General features: G+C 39.5%; 2 protein-coding genes across 2 annotated transcripts in view; one reads left to right on the top strand and one right to left on the bottom strand.

Annotated features, from left to right (window-relative positions):
• Window positions 1–5,194, bottom strand: part of LOC131993329 (glutamate dehydrogenase, mitochondrial-like) — a 22,068-nt gene extending 16,874 nt beyond the window's left edge. Inside the window, exon 1 of the mRNA XM_059359184.1 lies at window positions 4,695–5,194. Coding sequence (XP_059215167.1) covers window positions 4,695–5,097 — 403 coding nt within the window. The 5' untranslated portion in view covers window positions 5,098–5,194. The remainder of the gene's footprint in view (window positions 1–4,694) is intronic.
• A 118-nt stretch (window positions 5,195–5,312) lies between these two features.
• On the top strand, window positions 5,313–16,724 carry shld2 (shieldin complex subunit 2). The gene is made up of 12 exons (XM_059358829.1): window positions 5,313–5,656; window positions 6,581–6,733; window positions 8,824–8,975; window positions 9,117–10,042; window positions 11,414–11,564; window positions 12,129–12,236; window positions 12,326–12,520; window positions 13,369–13,515; window positions 13,631–13,840; window positions 14,502–14,745; window positions 15,556–15,671; window positions 15,916–16,724. Exons 3-12 carry the CDS (start codon window positions 8,828–8,830, stop codon window positions 16,086–16,088), a joined length of 2,418 nt encoding a protein of 805 aa, XP_059214812.1. The 5' UTR covers window positions 5,313–5,656; window positions 6,581–6,733; window positions 8,824–8,827; the 3' UTR covers window positions 16,089–16,724.
• The last annotated feature ends 1,326 nt before the right edge of the window (window positions 16,725–18,050 follow it).

The following is an 18,050-nucleotide window of genomic DNA, read 5'->3' as shown; positions in this document are numbered from 1 at the left end:
CGACAGCGAGTACTAAACTATTACTAAAAAAAGACACAAAATGATGAAAAAATACTAATTAAAAAAGACACAAAATGACCAAAAAAAGACACAAAATTATTGAAAAAAGACACAAAATGACGGATTTTTTTTAATTACTTAAAAAAAGAAACAAAATGACCAAAAAAAAGACAGAATTACCAAAAAAAGACAAAAAAAAAAAAATATATATATATATATATATATATAAAAAAAGAGACAAAATGACACAAAAAAGAAAAAAGATGAGTACTTACATACTAAAAGGGGGAGATTTCACTGAACCACACCAACAGTGATGGTGTTACACTTTTAGTAGGACTGGTCTTCATTTCAGATAGGCTACTCATTATTTACATTGAACATGTGATCATCTATAGTCTAGAGATGGATACAGTCAGATACAAGAGAAATACAGGAAGAATTTCAAGCATTTACAAGCACTTTATCCAAAATCAAAGCACTTTTTAAACCTGGAAAATACAACATTTAAGCTCAAGCATTTCAGGGATTTCAAGCTGAACCCTGAGAATATATATAAAGCAGCAGCAGTCAGAGTTATTAAAGGGGAGAAACAACTGAGCCAAATCATGTTTCCACATCACAACCGTCAGTTTGTGTTCGCCTGCACCCTCACTCACCTGCAGGACACTCACCTCCTGAACAAACAACTCAACATTACCACACACACACACACACACACACACACACACACACACACACACACACACACACACACACACTGTAGGAAGAGCTCCGGAGCGTCAGCATTCCTGTGCAGGGAGGAACCCTCGCCACCTTAAAACACATGAAACCTGCCTGACGCCACGTTCAACAACTACACAACCATCAACACACACACACACACACACACACTGTGTAACACTCACACACTGTCTTTTAACCCATTGAAGCCTGGAAAGTGTTTACGTCGTTTTGTAGTATTCGTATAAGCTCTCAAATACCTTTTTGAATTTCATTTCTATCTGCTACAGAGGCTGAAAAATCTATTATTTAGTAGAAGAGTTGACACTTTTTTTTTCTCCAGAATTTCCAGAAAATTAGAGGCTTATTTTAAAATCGCCCAGCGATTTTTCAGGCTTCAATGGGTTAATCATTTCAAATCCTATTCATGTCTTTATTTCATTGTTTTGTGGAACATTTCTGTCTGATGATGAAATGCCATTAAAACGAGTCTGTGCACGACACACACACACACACACACACACAAACATAATACAAAACAAACTTTTGTTCCACAGAAGGATTATTATTGCTCTTCCTGAAATGAGAGCTGCAAATCATGTTTTTCTCACACACACACACAAATTAAAATGGAAAAAAGGAAGAAAAAAACTTTTTTTTTAAACTTTAGTATTTTGCTGCCATTTATTCTGATATTATTTTGTATTTGGGGGATATTTTCTAGTATTCCTCAGATTTTACTGACATTATTATAATACAATGATATTAATTTATTTATTCCTGGCGGGATTTTCCTGATATGACTTTGGGATATTATAATTATTTTTGGGATATTTATTTTCAAGCTAGCTATTATTATTCATCAGATATCAAATCTTTAAATATATTTTACTAATATTTCCATTACATGACTTTTGAGATGCATCATTATTAGTAGTATTACTATTATCATTATTATTAATAATAATAGTAATAATAATATTCTTACATTTTTACAGATATTATTTTTTGGATATTTTCTGTTTCTTTTCAAAACACATTTTCCTGATTGGGATATTTGCCTGCAATTTAATATATATATATATATAAAGTAATTGTAATATAATTTATATTGGAAAATATCTTAAATTATCAATAAAATATACAAAAATAACAAGCTAAAATACCCCAAAATATCAGTCAAATATTTAAAAAATAAGGAATATATCCTGAATAATATGAGTAAGATATACTGAAAAGAGATCTTAAAAATATTATTAAAATATATATTTTTTAAATATGGAAAGTATCCAAATGAATACAAGTATGAAAAAACTGAAAATTAATTGTGTCATGAATATAAAATAAAAATACTAAAATGTCCACCAACCACCAGCGGGCGAACGCATAGTTAAGGTTTCATGTAGCTGCCTAAATAAATAACAAGCGAGCGCTAAGCAGGATGAGACGTAGTACTCGACGCCACAACAACATGCGCCATTTGTAAAAGCCGGTGAAGCAGTGTTGCCAAGTTAGCAACTTTGTTGCTATATTTAGCAACTTTTCAGACGTCCTTAGCGACATTTTTTTTTAAAAAAGCGACTGGCGACAAATCCAGCGACTTTTTCTGGTGTTATTGGAGACTTTTGGAGTAAGAACGAGTCGAAGCGGCACAGTCCTCCTGCAGCAGTCTCTCTCAGCTGCAGAGCCGGAGGGGATGTTAACCCCTTAGCGTCCAGCGTCTGTAGCAGTACAGTGTGTATGTGCTAACAGGCTAACAGTTAGCTCTGTAGCAGTACAGTGTGTATGTGCTAATAGGCTAACAGTTAGCTCTGTAGCAGTACAGTGTGTATGTGCTAACAGGCTAACAGTTAGCTCTGCAGCAGTACAGTGTGTATGTGCTAACAGTTAGCTCTGCAGCAGTACAGTGTGTATGTTCTAACAGGCTAACAGTTAGCTCTGTAGCAGTACAGTGTGTATGTGCTAACAGGCTAACAGTTAGCTCTGTAGCAGTACAGTGTGTATGTGTTAACAGGCTAACAGTTAGCTCTGTAGCAGTACAGTGTGTATGTGCTGCTGCTGCAGGAGGTGTTCACTTAGTGATCTCTGTTTGTTTACAACAAGCACCAGACACTAAAAACTGTTGCTATTGTTTAAAAGTAGTGCAATAAAAATACAGATGTTTTCCCTAACATGATGAATAATCGTGATTACAATATTGATCAAAATAATCCTGATTATCATTTTGGCCATAATCGTGCAGCCCTAGGAGCTAATTTCAAAAAGTTTATTTTTTGTTACTAGGCCAAGTTTAAACCCATTTAACAACTCTAATCCGTTAATAGTTTGTCCTTTATTGCATTTAACTTGTTCTGACCAGATTTCTTGAACAAATTAAAGTCACAATTTTGATATATGTTATGGATACGCAAACAAAAAGGCAAATGGTTATTTATTTGTTTTTATATATTATTGATTTATTATTATTTTGTTACTTAAAAACAAATCTGAAAAATAATTTATTGTTAAACAGCACTATTAATGTCACAATTTTGATTTATGTTGTGGAGATGCAAAGAAAACGGCAAATTTGTGTTTCTGTAAGCGAAAATTGATTCTAGTTTTATTTCAAAATAAGAAATATCATAAACAAAAATACCATAATGTGTTTATGTCACATCACAGATCTTTGACATTTAGGGGTAGAATTTTTTTTAAAAACATCATAAATGTGTTCTATGTGGTCCACTTGGTCTGTAGTATATCCCCCATCATTTTATTTTAAGGATAACTGGATCTGGGTTCTTAGGGGTTAAAATCTAGTTTTCGTTAACTATCGTCACACTGTTAAAATAATCGGCCAAGTCATTTTTTGTCAAAATAGTTTTTTATGCTTAAATCATCTCCTCATAGCCACCTATGGTAAAATCACCTCCATCCTCAGTTGATCAGATCATGTGATTTTACCCCTTTAAGATAATGGCCTATGTCATGTGTGTGACTTAAGCAGATTTATTATGCCTAAGTCAAAATAAAATGTGACTTAGGCAATTTTTTGAACATGTCTTTGTGACTTAAGCAAGATATGGTAACACTTTATTTTGAAGGTGTCTACATAAGAGTGACATGAGCGTGTCATAAACATGACATGGGATGTGTCATGAACATTAATGACACTTTGAAGTAACATTAATGTTCATGATACTTATCATGTGATGTTTCTGACAGGCTTGTGTCACTCTTATGTAGACACCTTCAAAATAAAGTGTTACCATATCTTGCTTAACCCTCTGGAGTCTCCAAAAGCGCCAAAAATGGCTTCTTCATCATATCCAGACATAAAAACAAAGCAGACCAAAAAAAGACACAAAATGAGAAGACAGAATAACCAAAAAAATAATTAAAAAAAGACACAACAGACACAAAATGACTAAAAAAGACACAAAAAAGACACGAAAGACCAAAAAAGACACAAAATGACAAAAAAAGACACAAAATGAGAAGACAGAATAACCAAAAAAATAATTAAAAAAGACACAACAGCAGACACAAAATGACAAAAAAAGACACAAAAAAGACATGAAAGACCAAAAAAAGACACAACAGACACAAAAATACCAAAAAAAAGACACAAAAAGACACAAATGACCAAAAAAGAAACAAAATGACTTGAAAAGACATGAAAAGGATTCAAAATAGCCCTATAAGACTCCATAGAGTTAAGTCACATGGGCATGTTCATAAAATTGCCTAAGTAATTTATTTTTTATTTCTCTTAAGTTACATAATTCACACAGTGTTATTATTATGCCAATAGCCATCCTTTGTTACATCCTTTCTGAGTGAAATGATCAATAAACGTCATATGTTGCACTTTTGGTGAAGTTTTTTGTGTTTCCTGCAAAACTTGAAAAAATGACTGAGTCGATTATTTTAACAGGGTGGCGCTATAATAACCCGGGTCGGGTCGGGTCGGGTCGGGTCGGGCTCACCTCCCTTGCAGGGGGTCCGGTGCTGGCTGTGCTGGGCCCGGTAGCCCTCGATCACCTCCCACTCTCCGTTGTCCCTCTTGATGGGGAAACAGACGCTCAGGACGTGGTTGCACGGCTTGATGAGCCGCAGGATCCCGCGGACCCGCTTCGTCTTCATCTCGGGGGTCTCCCGGGTCTTCAGGCCCTCCATCAGCTGGTTCTCCACGATGGCGGCTCCCTTGTCGAAGAAGCCCTCCACCATGGTGAAGAAGTTCGGGTCGTCGTCCCGGTCCACGGCCTGGCTGTAGCCGCGGTGCCGCAGCAGAGACGCGGACGCCGCCGGGAGAGCCGAGTCGGCTCCCCGGACCAGGACGCTGCTGCTGCCGGCTCCCCGGGCCAGGAGCCCTCCGAAGTACCGGTACATTTCTGGTGGTTTTTTAGCAAGTTTAGTCCCGACGCGAGAGCCGCAGCGGAGCTGGAGAGGGTGCGGGGGAAGGCGAGGAAGTGCAGCCGGGAATACAAGCAGCCAGCCCCGCCGCGGAGCCCCGCCCCCCGCCGCGGAGCCCCGCCCCCCGCCGCGGAGCCCCGCCCCCCGCCCATAGACTGTATCAAAGCTCCCGCCACGCCCCTTTCCTGCTACGTCACACCGCGGGCACCATATTTATATACAGTCTGTGGCGGGCACGTGCAGCTGCGTGATTTTAACCGTTTTTTTTAAACTAAACTTCAAAGTTAGCGCTTAAAAACGCGATTAAACACGACTACAGGACGCTGAAAGTGAAGTTAAACGGACACAAAGACGATAAAGTGACGTTTACTTAACCTACGTGTTAATTTTTTTTATTTATTTGACGTGTTTTTCTACTTTTTAGGGTTGTTTTGGTTAGCGTCAAGCTACATATAAGTGCTAACAATTGTACTTCCGGTTACAGCATTCAAAATAAAAGCATGTATTGATACATTTTTAAAGGCTTGGAGAGGAGGTAAATGATTTACTTTCTTTGAGCTTTTTAGAGTAGATTAGATTAGGCTCAATTTAAGTGTCATTGCACATGTCACAAGTACAAAGCAACGAAATGCAGATAGCATCTAACCAGAAGTGCTTTAACAGTAATTACGATAATCATAGTGCAGTGTAAACAGGCATGAACTACATAAAAAAAATGCAGATCTAACTGTACAGTAGTGCAAGTGTATATATATATTACTAATTTCAACACAATCTCAAAATGTATAATTCAGTTAGTTTAAGTTAATGTAATTTATTTTTAAATAGTATTTTTTAAACACCAGTACAATAAAGACATTTGTGTATCGCTTTTATTTTGAAGTCAAATGCTTTCTACAAGCTGCCTTTAACTTCCTGCCGTGCGGGTTCCCGTCCCCGCCTCGGGAGCGCGCCTCGTCAAAACCAAACTTTTTTAAGGAGACAGCCACTAAAGTGAATCACAAACTGTTTGAAACTTAATTCGTTTTTAATTTTAATTTTTAAAACATAGTTTCAGCGGAAACTGATTTTATTAAATCTAAAAAATAAAAACGTGTGTGTGTGTGTGTGTGTGTGTGTGTAATGAGGAGGTTTTAAATGTCTTGTCTAAACTTAGAGGCGTCAGTCATTAAATGAGACATTATATATCGTCTGTCTCTCTGTGGCTCTCATAAACTCACTGTAGCTTTTTAGAAATACATTTTAATTTAGAGTTAGAGTTTCTGCCAAATAACATTATCAAAAACAGCTAGAAAATACCCAGAAATATCAGTAATATATGTGAAAATATTAAGAAAATATGGAAATATCTGATTTATATTTGAAAGGTAACTTAGGTGATCAGCAGTTCAAATATAAAAGCATCTGACAGTGAATATATATAAATATATATTTCTATAATAGTGTGGCGTGTGTGCAGGTGAACATGGCGTCATGTCTCCGTGTGTTTGGACTGACGGCAGCAGGTGCACCAACACAAACTGTAACTGAGCACAAATACGTGACTGCTGCTGCTGCTGCAGCCACGAGGGACAGAGCTCCAGTAATATCAGGAAAATACACAAACAACCAGGTAAAACACCCAGAAAGTATCAGTAATATTTACTAAAAATAAGGAAAATATCTAAATTAATACTTGTAAGTTAGAGGAAAAAATATCTTGAATAATATCACTAACATATACCAAAAAAATAGGAAATTATCTTAATTTATATTGGTAAAATATCCCTGAAAAATATCTTAAATAATTTCAGTAAAATATTTTTTTTTAAAAAGGAAAAAAGCCTAATTAATATCAGTAAAATATACGAATTTTTTTTTATAGATATTAGTAAAATATATTTAAAAAATATGGAAAATATCCAAATTAATACTAGTATAATAGAACTGAAAATGATCTTTAAAGTATCCAAATTTAAATGCATTTAGATTGTAAATATCCTAAATTAATTCTAAAAGGATATACCTTAAAGTATCAGTAACATATACAAAAATGATAATATACAGATTAATACTAAAAGTAAACCTTGAAAAATATCAGTAAAATATACAAATGTATTAATTATTATTATTATTATGATATACCTTAAAAATATCTTAAATGATGTCAGAAAAATATACAAAAAATAAGGAAAATATCCAGATGAATACTGGTAAGATGTACCTGAAAAATATTTTCAGTAAAATAAATATAAAAATTTAAAAAAATGAACCTGAAAAATGTCAGTAAAATTATCAAATAAATACCTGAAGAATTTCAGTAAAATTATTTTTAAAAATACCTGAAAAATGTCTTAAATAATTTCAGTAAAATTTGCAAAAATGTGTCAGAAAGTATGTCTTACATTTCAGCAAAATGTGTGGAAATAGAATTGTTTATTACTTTAAAATGTATTAATATATTAACAGAACATTAAATCAGCAGTAAACAACTACTTTACTTTCTAAAAATGGAGTGGAGTAATCATGTGTAAACTGCATAGAAAGATAATAATGATAAACTTCTGACTTGATGTATAGAAAAATATTTTGTGAAGCCTGTATGTGAGTGAGTCCTCCCCCGGCATGCTGCGCTGTGATTGGTGGAGAGAGCTGGTGTGATGGAGGCATGTTGTGTGTTTCTGCACAGTCATGCTTGTGTAAGATCTGACACAAGAACATTTTGTTTTTAAAGTGATAAAAGTTATTAAGTTATTAACTTATGCAACGCTTAATAAATCTAAAATCTCCATTTATCCCGGTGGAGTCTGGTCAGCGAGAGCTCGTCTCAGTGGAAGCGTCTCCAAAACCAAACAAACCAGATTTTAGAACTTCATGGTGCATTCAGGTGCAGCTTGTGCTTTTATGTTGCAGCATTTAAGTTTTTGTTGAATTGTCATCTGCTGCATGAAGTTTATAGACATTTCCTCCATTAGTCGCTGCAGAAAAGGCAGAAACTGGTCAGTCAGCGCTCTGCTTCTGCTCTTTTGTGCTGCTTACTATAAAGTTCAGCTTTCTAATAAACAAAGTGCTTTTATTATTTTATTAAATATTTCAGGGAGGTTCAAACAAACATCCAGCTGCATATCTCATCAAAAACAACCCACACATATAGGTGACGTACACAAAACAATTAAAATATCCAAATTAAAAACAAGTAAGATATACTGAAAAATATCTTAAATAATATCAGTAAAATATACAAAAATAACCAGATAAAACACCCCCAAAAATATTAATATTAGTTATATGTTCCAAACAAATATCTTAAATAATATCAGTGACTATAACTATGTAATAAAGGCATAATAAACCTGCAAAGATGCAGAAGTAAAAGTATAAAACTAAAAAAAAATGCTTAAAAAACCCCGCAATAAAGTAAATATAATAATTATTATAATTAAAATCCTAGAAATTTAAAACAAAAAAGACATAATAAAACACAATAAACCTGTCAGAAAATGTCAGTTTTAAAAACACAAGTATAAGTCATTATTATCTAAAAACAAAATAAACTTCACAAGTCTGAATGAAGCATTACAATATTAATTATTTATTTATGGCTTATTAATAACAGGAACATTAATAAACAGAATGAAAGTTATCATGCAGAGAAATGATCACATAAAAAGAGAACATAACTGACTTATTATAATGACTGAGTGAATCTTTTTGAATGAACAGACAGATGTGTGAGCGGAAGAAGATCCACGTGTTCCTGGGGGCCCCCCCGGCCTCCTCAGGCCCAGCCTCGGGCTCCGGAGCCGGGCCGCAGGGAGCCGGGTGGAGACACCTGGAGCTCAGCTGGCAGGACGGACACCTGAGACCGGCAGCAGGTGAGGCGTTCAGGGACCCTCTGTAGAGACTAGTGTTCAGTGTCACTGTTAAGGTGAAAAAAACAACCCAAATCCATCAATCACAGCAAAATGTTTTACTTAATCAATTGAAAACTTACAAATAATTTTGTTTTTTTCCAGACGAGGGAAGAACCGAAGATCAATCAACACGTTTCCAGATCCAGGACCATGAAACCAACACCGACTCATCCCCTGAAGCTGATTGGACGCCACGTGGGCGGGAAGGACGGGCGCCGAGAGCCGGAGACCAGGAGGATCTCCAAAGACCTGCAAAGGGGGATCCTGGACAGGAAGCTCAGTGTTCGGCTTCGCTTCGTGAGTATCTGGACCGCTGTTTCCCTTTAGCTCAACCAGGACCAGAACCAGAACCAGAACCAGAACCAGGACCTGGACCTCCACACTGCTCCAAACCCCAGTCCCCAGCCGTTGACCCCCCTCTGTCCTCACAGACTCACTTTCTCGCCACCTGGACTCTGAGCCAGGCGTTAATCCTGAGAGGCAGGTGTGGCGTCCAATCAGCAACAAGCCCAGAGAAAACCCCGCCTCCTCAAGCCCCTCCTCCTCAAACCCCGCCTCCTCAAACCCCGCCTCCTCAAGCCCCTCCTCCTCAAACCCCGCCTCCTCAAACCCCGCCCCAACACACCCAAACGCCTCCGTCCGTCTCCTCCAGCACGCCGGAGCTCTTCAGCCCGGCGCCCCCGTCGTTGTCGCCTGCAGCCTCCGGCGAGTTGTTCAGCCACCCGTGCCCGACCCCAAGGGCGGAGCACGGCGGCGTAGTCGTCGAGGCCACAGCAGACGGCGTGCTGTGCTCCCAGGAGGCTGTGCAGCAGCAGGACTCGCCCCCCAAATCCCCGGACCTGAAGAGAGCTCGAGTGTCAGAGGACCTCGGGGCCGAAGCGTCGAGCAGCACCGCCACCGCCACCGCCACCACCGCCACCGACGGGCTGCGAGGCCGCACCACACTGCTGAGCCGCTGTGACAGACAGGGGGCGAGGTACTCGGTCCTGGTGGCGGTGGTCCACCCCTGTTACCTGAAGGAGGTCAAGGTGAGCGCAGATCGTTTCCAGTTCGTCACTTTAACCCTCTGAACCCCAACGAGAAGCTGCAGGACGTCCTTTACTCTTATTCTCCTCTCTGTGTCCTCGTGTTTCACTGCAACTTATAAATCTACATAAATCTATAAGTCCTGCAGCTCCGAGTGCCCAAAGTGTCTCAAATGTTGTAAATAACTAGAAATAAAATAGAATTTTTTTTAGAAATAAAAAAATTACTATTATTACTATATACTGTAATATACTACTATTATTATTATACCGGCCTTACCGGCCTTATGTATTATTATTATTACTATTATTATTATATATTATATATTATATTACTTTACTTGTAATTACTCTATTTATATTTTTTCATTTTACTTTTATATTGTTTATTATCTACTATTACATATTATATTATATTATATTATATACTGTACTATTATTATTATTATATACCGTCTAGTCATTATAGCATTGTTGCCATCATATCACCAGTTTAATTATTACCATCATCTTGCCAACCATCCTACCAACTGATGATGTTCTTTTCTTAACTTCTTAAGGGTCCTTGTTCTTGTTCTGTTCTGTGTTTTTTTTCTATTGTTGTTTTTATTTATGCTACCTCAGTATTTTATTCTATTGTATTTTATTGTACTTGAATACCGGACTGCTGTGACAACCGAATTTCCCTTCGGGGATGAATAAAGTAATCTATCTATCTATCTATCTATCTATCTATCTATCTATCTATCTATCTATCTATCTATCTATCTATCTATCTATCTATCTATCTATCTATCAAGAGTTTCCAGCCTCTCCTGTCCTCTCCTCTCTGCTCTGTGTAAACAGCCTCTCCTGTCCTCTCCTCTCTGCTCTGTGTAAACAGCCCCTCCTGTCCTCTCCTCTCTGCTCTGTGTAAACAGCCTCTCCTGTCCTCTCCTCTCTGCTCTGTGTAAACAGTCTCTCCTGTCCTCTCCTCTCAGCTCTGTGTAAACAGCCTCTCCTGTCCTCTCCTCTCTGCTCTGTGTAAACAGCCCCTCCTGTCCTCTCCTCTCTGCTCTGTGTAAACAGCCCCTCCTGTCCTCTCCTCTCTGCTCTGTGTAAACAGCCTCTCCTGACCTCTCCTCTCTACTCTGTGTTAACAGTCTCTCCTGTCCTCTCCTCTTTGCTCTGTGTAAACAGATTTTTAGTGAATATTTGTCACATGACGTTTCAGAGAGAACCACCCGCCGGGATGCTGAGGTTTAGAGGTTTAAAATGACCTTGGATCATAACCATGACAACGAATACCATAGGGGTGTATGAGGAATCTTACAAAAACAAACACGTTGATCAAAGCCCGAAACCGGTCAGATAATAGGACCTGTTGGATTACAGGTGCGGTCCGGCCAGGCTGCAGGGACCTCCGTCCCTCTGGCGTCCATCGTGGTGACGGACCAGTCGTGCGCTGAGATGAAGGTGGTGCTGTGGCGGCGAGCGGCCTTCTGGGCATTGACCGTCAGTCCGGGAGACGTCCTGCTCATCACAGGTACAGAAACACATTACATTACATGTCATTTAGCTGACGCTTTTGTCCAAAGCGACTTACAATAAGTCCATTCAACTTGATGGTACTAGACTCAGACCACAGGAATCAAGTAAGTACAGAACTTTAAGAGCTAACTGTAATCGCTACAGGAGTGCTATATGTTAAAGAAGAGAAGAAGAGAAAAGAAGAAGAGTTTTTTGTTTTGTTTTGTTTTGTTTTCAGCAATACCACAGCAAGCAGAAAAGCAAATTTAAAGCCTATACTACACCAGAAACCAGAAGCCAGGTAGTTCCTCAAAAATAAAAAATGCACTGGAGATTTTCAGCTTAAAGTATAGTTATAAAGGCGCTAGACCACACCCCCAACTAGAAAAAAAGCCTTTTAACAGGCCAATTTCAGCTTAAGTGACTCAGGCCTGTCAGGTGAAAACCACTAAATAGAATCAAATACAAATACAGTAATACCACAGCAAGCAGTCTGACTGATTGGCTAAAACGTGTTCACAATGTTTGAACTTCTGTGTTGTCATAACGGACGCCGGGCACGCCTCGCTGTCTCCATCAGGCCTGCAGCTGAACGAAGACCGGTGGAGAGGAGAGACGGTGCTGCAGTCCACCTTCAGCAGCAAACTGCTCAACTTGGGGCAGATCACCGCCGCCGCCTCGCCGCCAGGTACGACCGCGGTGAGCCCAACCAGCGACCAATCAGCAGCCTCTCTCCTCCGACCTCAGGTTCAGTCCTCTCTCTCTCTCTCTCTTCAGCTCCTCGCCACGTGAACGCCGGCGCTCTCAGCTCTCTGTGTAGCTTTCTCCGGGAGCGGCGCCCCCTGCTTGTGTCTCTGAACTTCCGACCGCCACAGGACCTGAACCGCCTCCCCTACGCCGCCCTGAGGGCTCTGAGGGTCAACACGCTGGTCCACGCTCTGCTGCGCGTTACTCACAAACACATCAGTGCAGGTAAGTTGTGTGTCAGGTGACAAACAATTAAAATCTCTGAACCGCAGCAACCTGCCGGCGAGACTTCGTCATCAGAGTTTGAACTTTCAGACGGTCATTGAACGAATCGTCGGTTATAAAAAGTGACCAAAACTTGTGTTAAAATGTTGATATTTGTGTCAGAATCTCTTTATTCTCCATGTGTCATTTAAAATAAACCAGATCCTGTTAAAAACATTAAATTCTCCTCAGAGACACTGAAGACATGATTGATTCTGCTGAGACCAACGGTCACGTGACAAATATTCACTGAGAATCTGTTTACACAGAGCAGAGAGGAGAGGACAGGAGAGGCTGTTTACACAGAGCAGAGAGGAGAGGACAGGAGAGGCTGTTTACACAGAGCAGAGAGGAGAGGACAGGAGAGGCTGTTTACACAGAGCAGAGAGGAGAGGACAGGAGAGGCATGACAATACTTCAGTATGTAAAATTTGTGGAGAAAACACATATTTTCTGTTAATTGGAAAAATCCTTACAGGATTAAAAGACTAAAATATGGAGCAGAAATTACGACATGAAGAACAAATCTGTTCAAAGTATTTGAAATAAGAAACTTACTGTTTGGTTTTATCAACACAAGCTTTGAATGGATATTTCTGGACAATATTCAAACTCAGTTTAAACTGTGAGAGTTTTGAGAGTGTCATCAGCATAGAACTCGATAGATTGATGTGATCCCAGGTCTGATCCAGGTCTGGTCCCAGGTCTGATCCAGGTCTGGTCCCTGTGGAACACCTTTGATGACTGTAGAATGCTTTGGATGTTTTGTTGATTCTGAAGATGATGTTTATTAAACGTACGTCTGTCAGCGTGGCGGAGAGAGGCGGAGTCTCGCTGCCGGTCGGCTCTCCAGCTGCAGGCCATTCTGACTGTGGAGCAGCCGGACGGCCACCAGGGGGCGCTGCTGCTGTGGGGATCAGCTGTGGACTGGCTGCCACGCTTCAGCAGAGACAGAGGTACGCAAACACACACAAAGAGGCCACACACACACACACACACACATATATATATATATATATATATGTATGTAGCCTGAATCACAGAAACACCCTAACTCCTCGGCTCCTTCAGCGGCTGTCTGGGACTTCCACGTCCTCCTGGTGAGGGAGGGTTCGACCTCTGACCTCCTTGAGCTGCACTCCACCCCCTGGAGCTCCGTCCGGCCTCTGGACCCGGCCAGCCGCCGGGCGCAGGACTTTCTCCAGCCTCGACTCGTCCGAACAGGAAACAGCAGCAGTCTGGAGCTTGACCTGGACACGCTGCTGTCTCAGAAATACAGCGGTGAGTCTGAAATAAGTCGCCTGTGCACTTCTCCAGACTCTCTGTAAACTGATATCTGCATCAAGATTAGAATGGTTTTGGATTTTTCATTAGTTTTAGGTTTAATATCGTTGTGTTTTCAAATTCAGTTTAGTTTTAATTCGTTTTTAGAGTGAGCTTGTTAGTATTTATTACTTTTTTTTAGATGCTTAATTTTAGTTTAGTTTTTGTTAGTTTTAATGTATTTATTGGGTGCAAGACTCAAAAAGGTCACAATTTTTGCCTTTATTTCCTTTTATCATCCATTCTTATCCGCTGTTTAGTCGGAGCTAAATAAAAACAGATCAACCAGAAAGTCGACAAAGACAAAAACGACATTTTCACTATAATTTTAGTTTGTTTTCGTTAGTTTTGAAACCACACAATACAGTTTTCGTTAGTTGTTTCTTTTTGTTTTTTATTTCAGTTATAGAACTTTGCTGTTGGGAGCTCTTGCTTTGCTATAATAAGAGTATAGGCCTTAGAATTCAACCCTGGGGCACACCACAGCTATAACACATTACACCATGTGATGAAAACTTTGAGGGACACAACAGGAATAACTAGATTGTCCAGTTTAATAACAAGTAAAGGTCCTAAAACTAACCCCTGAGGCACACCCCGTGTCCCGTCTCCTCCCCAGGTGAGGTGGAGCTCAGAGTTCAGGTCGTCGCCTTTCGTTTCCGGAATTCTCCGCACTCCCAGAATGCACCTCAGCCCGCCCTGGACAGCTCCACGCCGCTGGACGGTATCCTGTCGGCGCTGAGCGGTGATGTCACCTACACCGGCTGTGGCCGCTGCTCCGCCGAGCTCGACACCGACGCCAACGGCATCTACGGGCCGTGCTACCCCTGCCTGCCCCACACCGGCCTGAGGCCCTACTACAGGTAGACCCAGGAACATTAGTCAGTACATACAGTTTATTTATTATTTTTTTCAAATGTTCTATGTGATAAAACAGGAAAGGCCCTGAACTTAAACCTTGAGGCACACCACAAATATATCACAACTGTTCTATTGTAGAAGGAGCCCTAAAACATTTTTTTTTTAAATTAAATTTTTAACGTGATAAACATGAAGGCCCTGATGAGGTTTTACCCTGAGGTACACCACATTATTTATATTATAATGTATATTATATTTATAGTCATGGAAAAAATGATTAGACCGCACTTGTTTTCTTCAGTTTCTTGTTCATTTTAATGCCTGATACAGCTAAAGGTGCATTCGTTTGGACAAATATAACGATAACAACAAAAATAGCTCATATGAGTTTCATTTGAGAGCTGATATCTAACCATTTTCCATGGTTTTCTTGATAATAAACAAACTCATTATCAAGAAAACCATGGAAAATGAACAAGAAATTGAAGAAAACAATGGTGGTCTAATATTTTTTTCTATGACTGTATGTCAGGTCTAACCCTGGGGTACACCACATTATACCGAAATTATTTTAAAGTGTCTTCTTTGTATTTTTTTGTGCTGTGTTGAATAATTCAGTGATTAAAAGTATTTGTCTATTTTTATGTGAAAAACTTTAAGCTGGATTCAACACAAATTATATTCAAAAAAGACAAAAAATAAATAAAATGACATGAGGAGAATTGTTTTATTTGATTTTTTTAGGCAATCCTGTGTTTTATTACAGTAAATATTAATATATATGTGTGTGTGTGTGTGTGTGTGTGTTTCAGGCCTGCGGTGCTGACAGTGAGGGGGCGGGGCTGTACCCAGGTGTGTGTTCAGGTTCCTCCTGTCCCGCTGCAGAAGATCCTCGAGGCTCCTCCTGATAAACTCCACAGGAGCTCTGGTGAGACTCAGGGAGGAGTAAAGACAAACTGGAGTTTATTCTCAAGCTGCTTTACTCCAGTAAAAAAAAAAGGAATCTCTAACTAATGAAATTGTAGAATTTATATTAAACCATTAAACCAACAAAATATTATGATAATATTAATATTATATAATTTGTTTTTTTCTGCATTGATAAAATGTAAAGAGATAAAGATATTTTAGAGAAAATCTGAGGCGGACAGAAAGCTGTGTTGCTCTCTCAGCTCCAGGCTCCGAGGTGAAACACATCCAGGTGGCAGCAGAGAGGATCCAGACCCTCCTCGCCCCCCCGAGGAAAACCTTCGTCATCACAGTCCGGAGCCACTTCCTCTGCGACGAGAACAGCGTCCCCATCGATCAGGACTTCACGCTGCTGGACCTGCAGCTCCCGGGCTGATGGGACCAGGACCTGTTGATCGGGGGGACCAAGACCTGTTGATCGGTCGGATCAGGACCTGTTGATCAGCCGGACCAGGACCTGTTGATCGGGGGGTCCAGGACCTGTTGATCGGGGGGACCAGGACCTGTTGATCGGTCGGATCAGGACCTGTTGATCAGCCGGACCAGGACCTGTTGATCGGGGACTAGGGCCTGTTGATCTGTCGGACCAGGACCTGCTGATCAGGTGGACCAGGACCTGCTATTCAGGCGGACCAGGACCAGCTGATCAGCCGGACCAGGACCTGTTGATCATGTTGACCAGGACCTATTGATCGGGGGACCAGGACCTGTTGAGCGGTCGGACCAGGACCTGCTTATCAGGCGGACAAGGACCAGCTGATCAGCCGGACCAGGACCTGTTGATCAGGGGGACTAGGACCTGTTGATCAGGGGGGCTAGGACCTCTTGATCGGGGGACCAGGACCTGCTGATCAGGGGGACCAGGACCTGCTGTTCGGGCGGACCAGGACCTGCTGTTCAGACGGACCAGGAGCCGGTCCAGGTACCCGGGTGGTTGGTCATTTGACGACTCTGAGACCCTTTGAGATATCTGTTTATAGAGATTAATTGTCTATAAAAAATGTTTTTGTGATACACCAGATTATTACATTATAATAATAATAATAATAATAATAATAATAATAATCTGAGTCATCCATTGGAACATTTACAGATTTTAGATTTTAACTTTGACTTAGAGCCTTGGACTAAAATATGATCTTGATAACACTGGAAATATCTCTGTGCGTTACATAAATAAAACATTACATCATCTGCAAACAAACGTATATACCTGGTTTATTAATTTCTTTTAAAAATAAATTTTTACTGTTTTGCTCAATGAGTCGGTTCAGATAATAAAATGTAAATGAGCTGTATGATCTGCTGTATGTTACAATATTAAAGTCAACTCTCATATCACCTTATCAATAAAGTATTTTATTAATAATAAATCACCAAACTTTAAATACATTTTGCCTTTATTATATATCATTATGCGTCACCAGATTTATATAATGCATCCAAATGACCTAATTAAATCACTTTATTTCCCCCTGAACCTCTTAGTTATTACCTAAGGTAACATTTACTAAAAACACAGGCAGCACTAACAACATTTTAATTCCATGAAGAGGATAATAATGTAAGATATGTGGACATGAGCAAGAGAATGGTGTCTGACCACAGTATCTCCCATTGTGTTTGTTTTATTAATAATGTCTCCAACACTTTATCCGACATGATGTTTGACAGACAACCTCAGATATTCTCTGAAATTATAAAATTTACCAGACAAAGATTAAAAGTTCGTTACTCTTTCAAAGGGAGTACTTGCATTATAATTCTGTTATATATTTGCAGCATTAATTGGTCTTAAAATTACAATGATATAGTTTATTTGGATCAATTCTGGGACAATATTCGTCTAACAGAAATAGTTATGGTGACAGCTTTATGCACATCAAAATGTTGCAGTTGTTGCCTGCAAATTCAAATGTAAAACTCATAATCCCACAGTTTGTAGTTTGAATTTTTGTATTAATTAATTAATCAATAAATAGGAGTGAGGGAAAGTTCAAACTCCCACAATAATGCCTGTTTTACAGTTTCTTTCTACGATAAACAGAAGATTTTTGGCAAACCTTTAAAGACAAGATATGTTAAAAAAAACAAATCTATTTGCCAATAACAGAAGGAATTAAGATATTTTGCACTTAACAGAAACACATTAGAGAAACGTTATGCATTAAATGTGAGGAACATATTTTTCTCAGTCTTTTAAGCAGGATCAGGATCTTCAGAGAGCAGGTTGTAGTTGTGCAGGTTTCCGTGGTTTATTTCCTCTGAGACGACTTGTCAGCAGAATTCAGTAGATCATTAAACAAATCTGCAACAGAACAAAACACAGTTATTACTG

This window comes from Centropristis striata, chromosome 20 (assembly GCF_030273125.1).
Source record: "Centropristis striata isolate RG_2023a ecotype Rhode Island chromosome 20, C.striata_1.0, whole genome shotgun sequence".
In the NCBI taxonomy this organism is placed as follows: domain Eukaryota; kingdom Metazoa; phylum Chordata; class Actinopteri; order Perciformes; family Serranidae; genus Centropristis; species Centropristis striata.
The sequence above is the reverse complement of the archived record's forward strand: the minus strand, read 5'-3'. Positions and strand labels throughout refer to the sequence as shown.

Coding starts and splice junctions, on each gene's coding strand:
- shld2 (XM_059358829.1), top strand. CDS start 8,828: ATGTGTGAGCGGAAGAAGATCCACGTGTTCCTGGGGGCCCCCCCGGCC. Junction 13,516..13,630: donor ACGCTTCAGCAGAGACAGAG/GTACGCAAACAC, acceptor CGGCTCCTTCAG/CGGCTGTCTGGGACTTCCAC. Junction 13,841..14,501: donor GCTGTCTCAGAAATACAGCG/GTGAGTCTGAAA, acceptor TCTCCTCCCCAG/GTGAGGTGGAGCTCAGAGTT.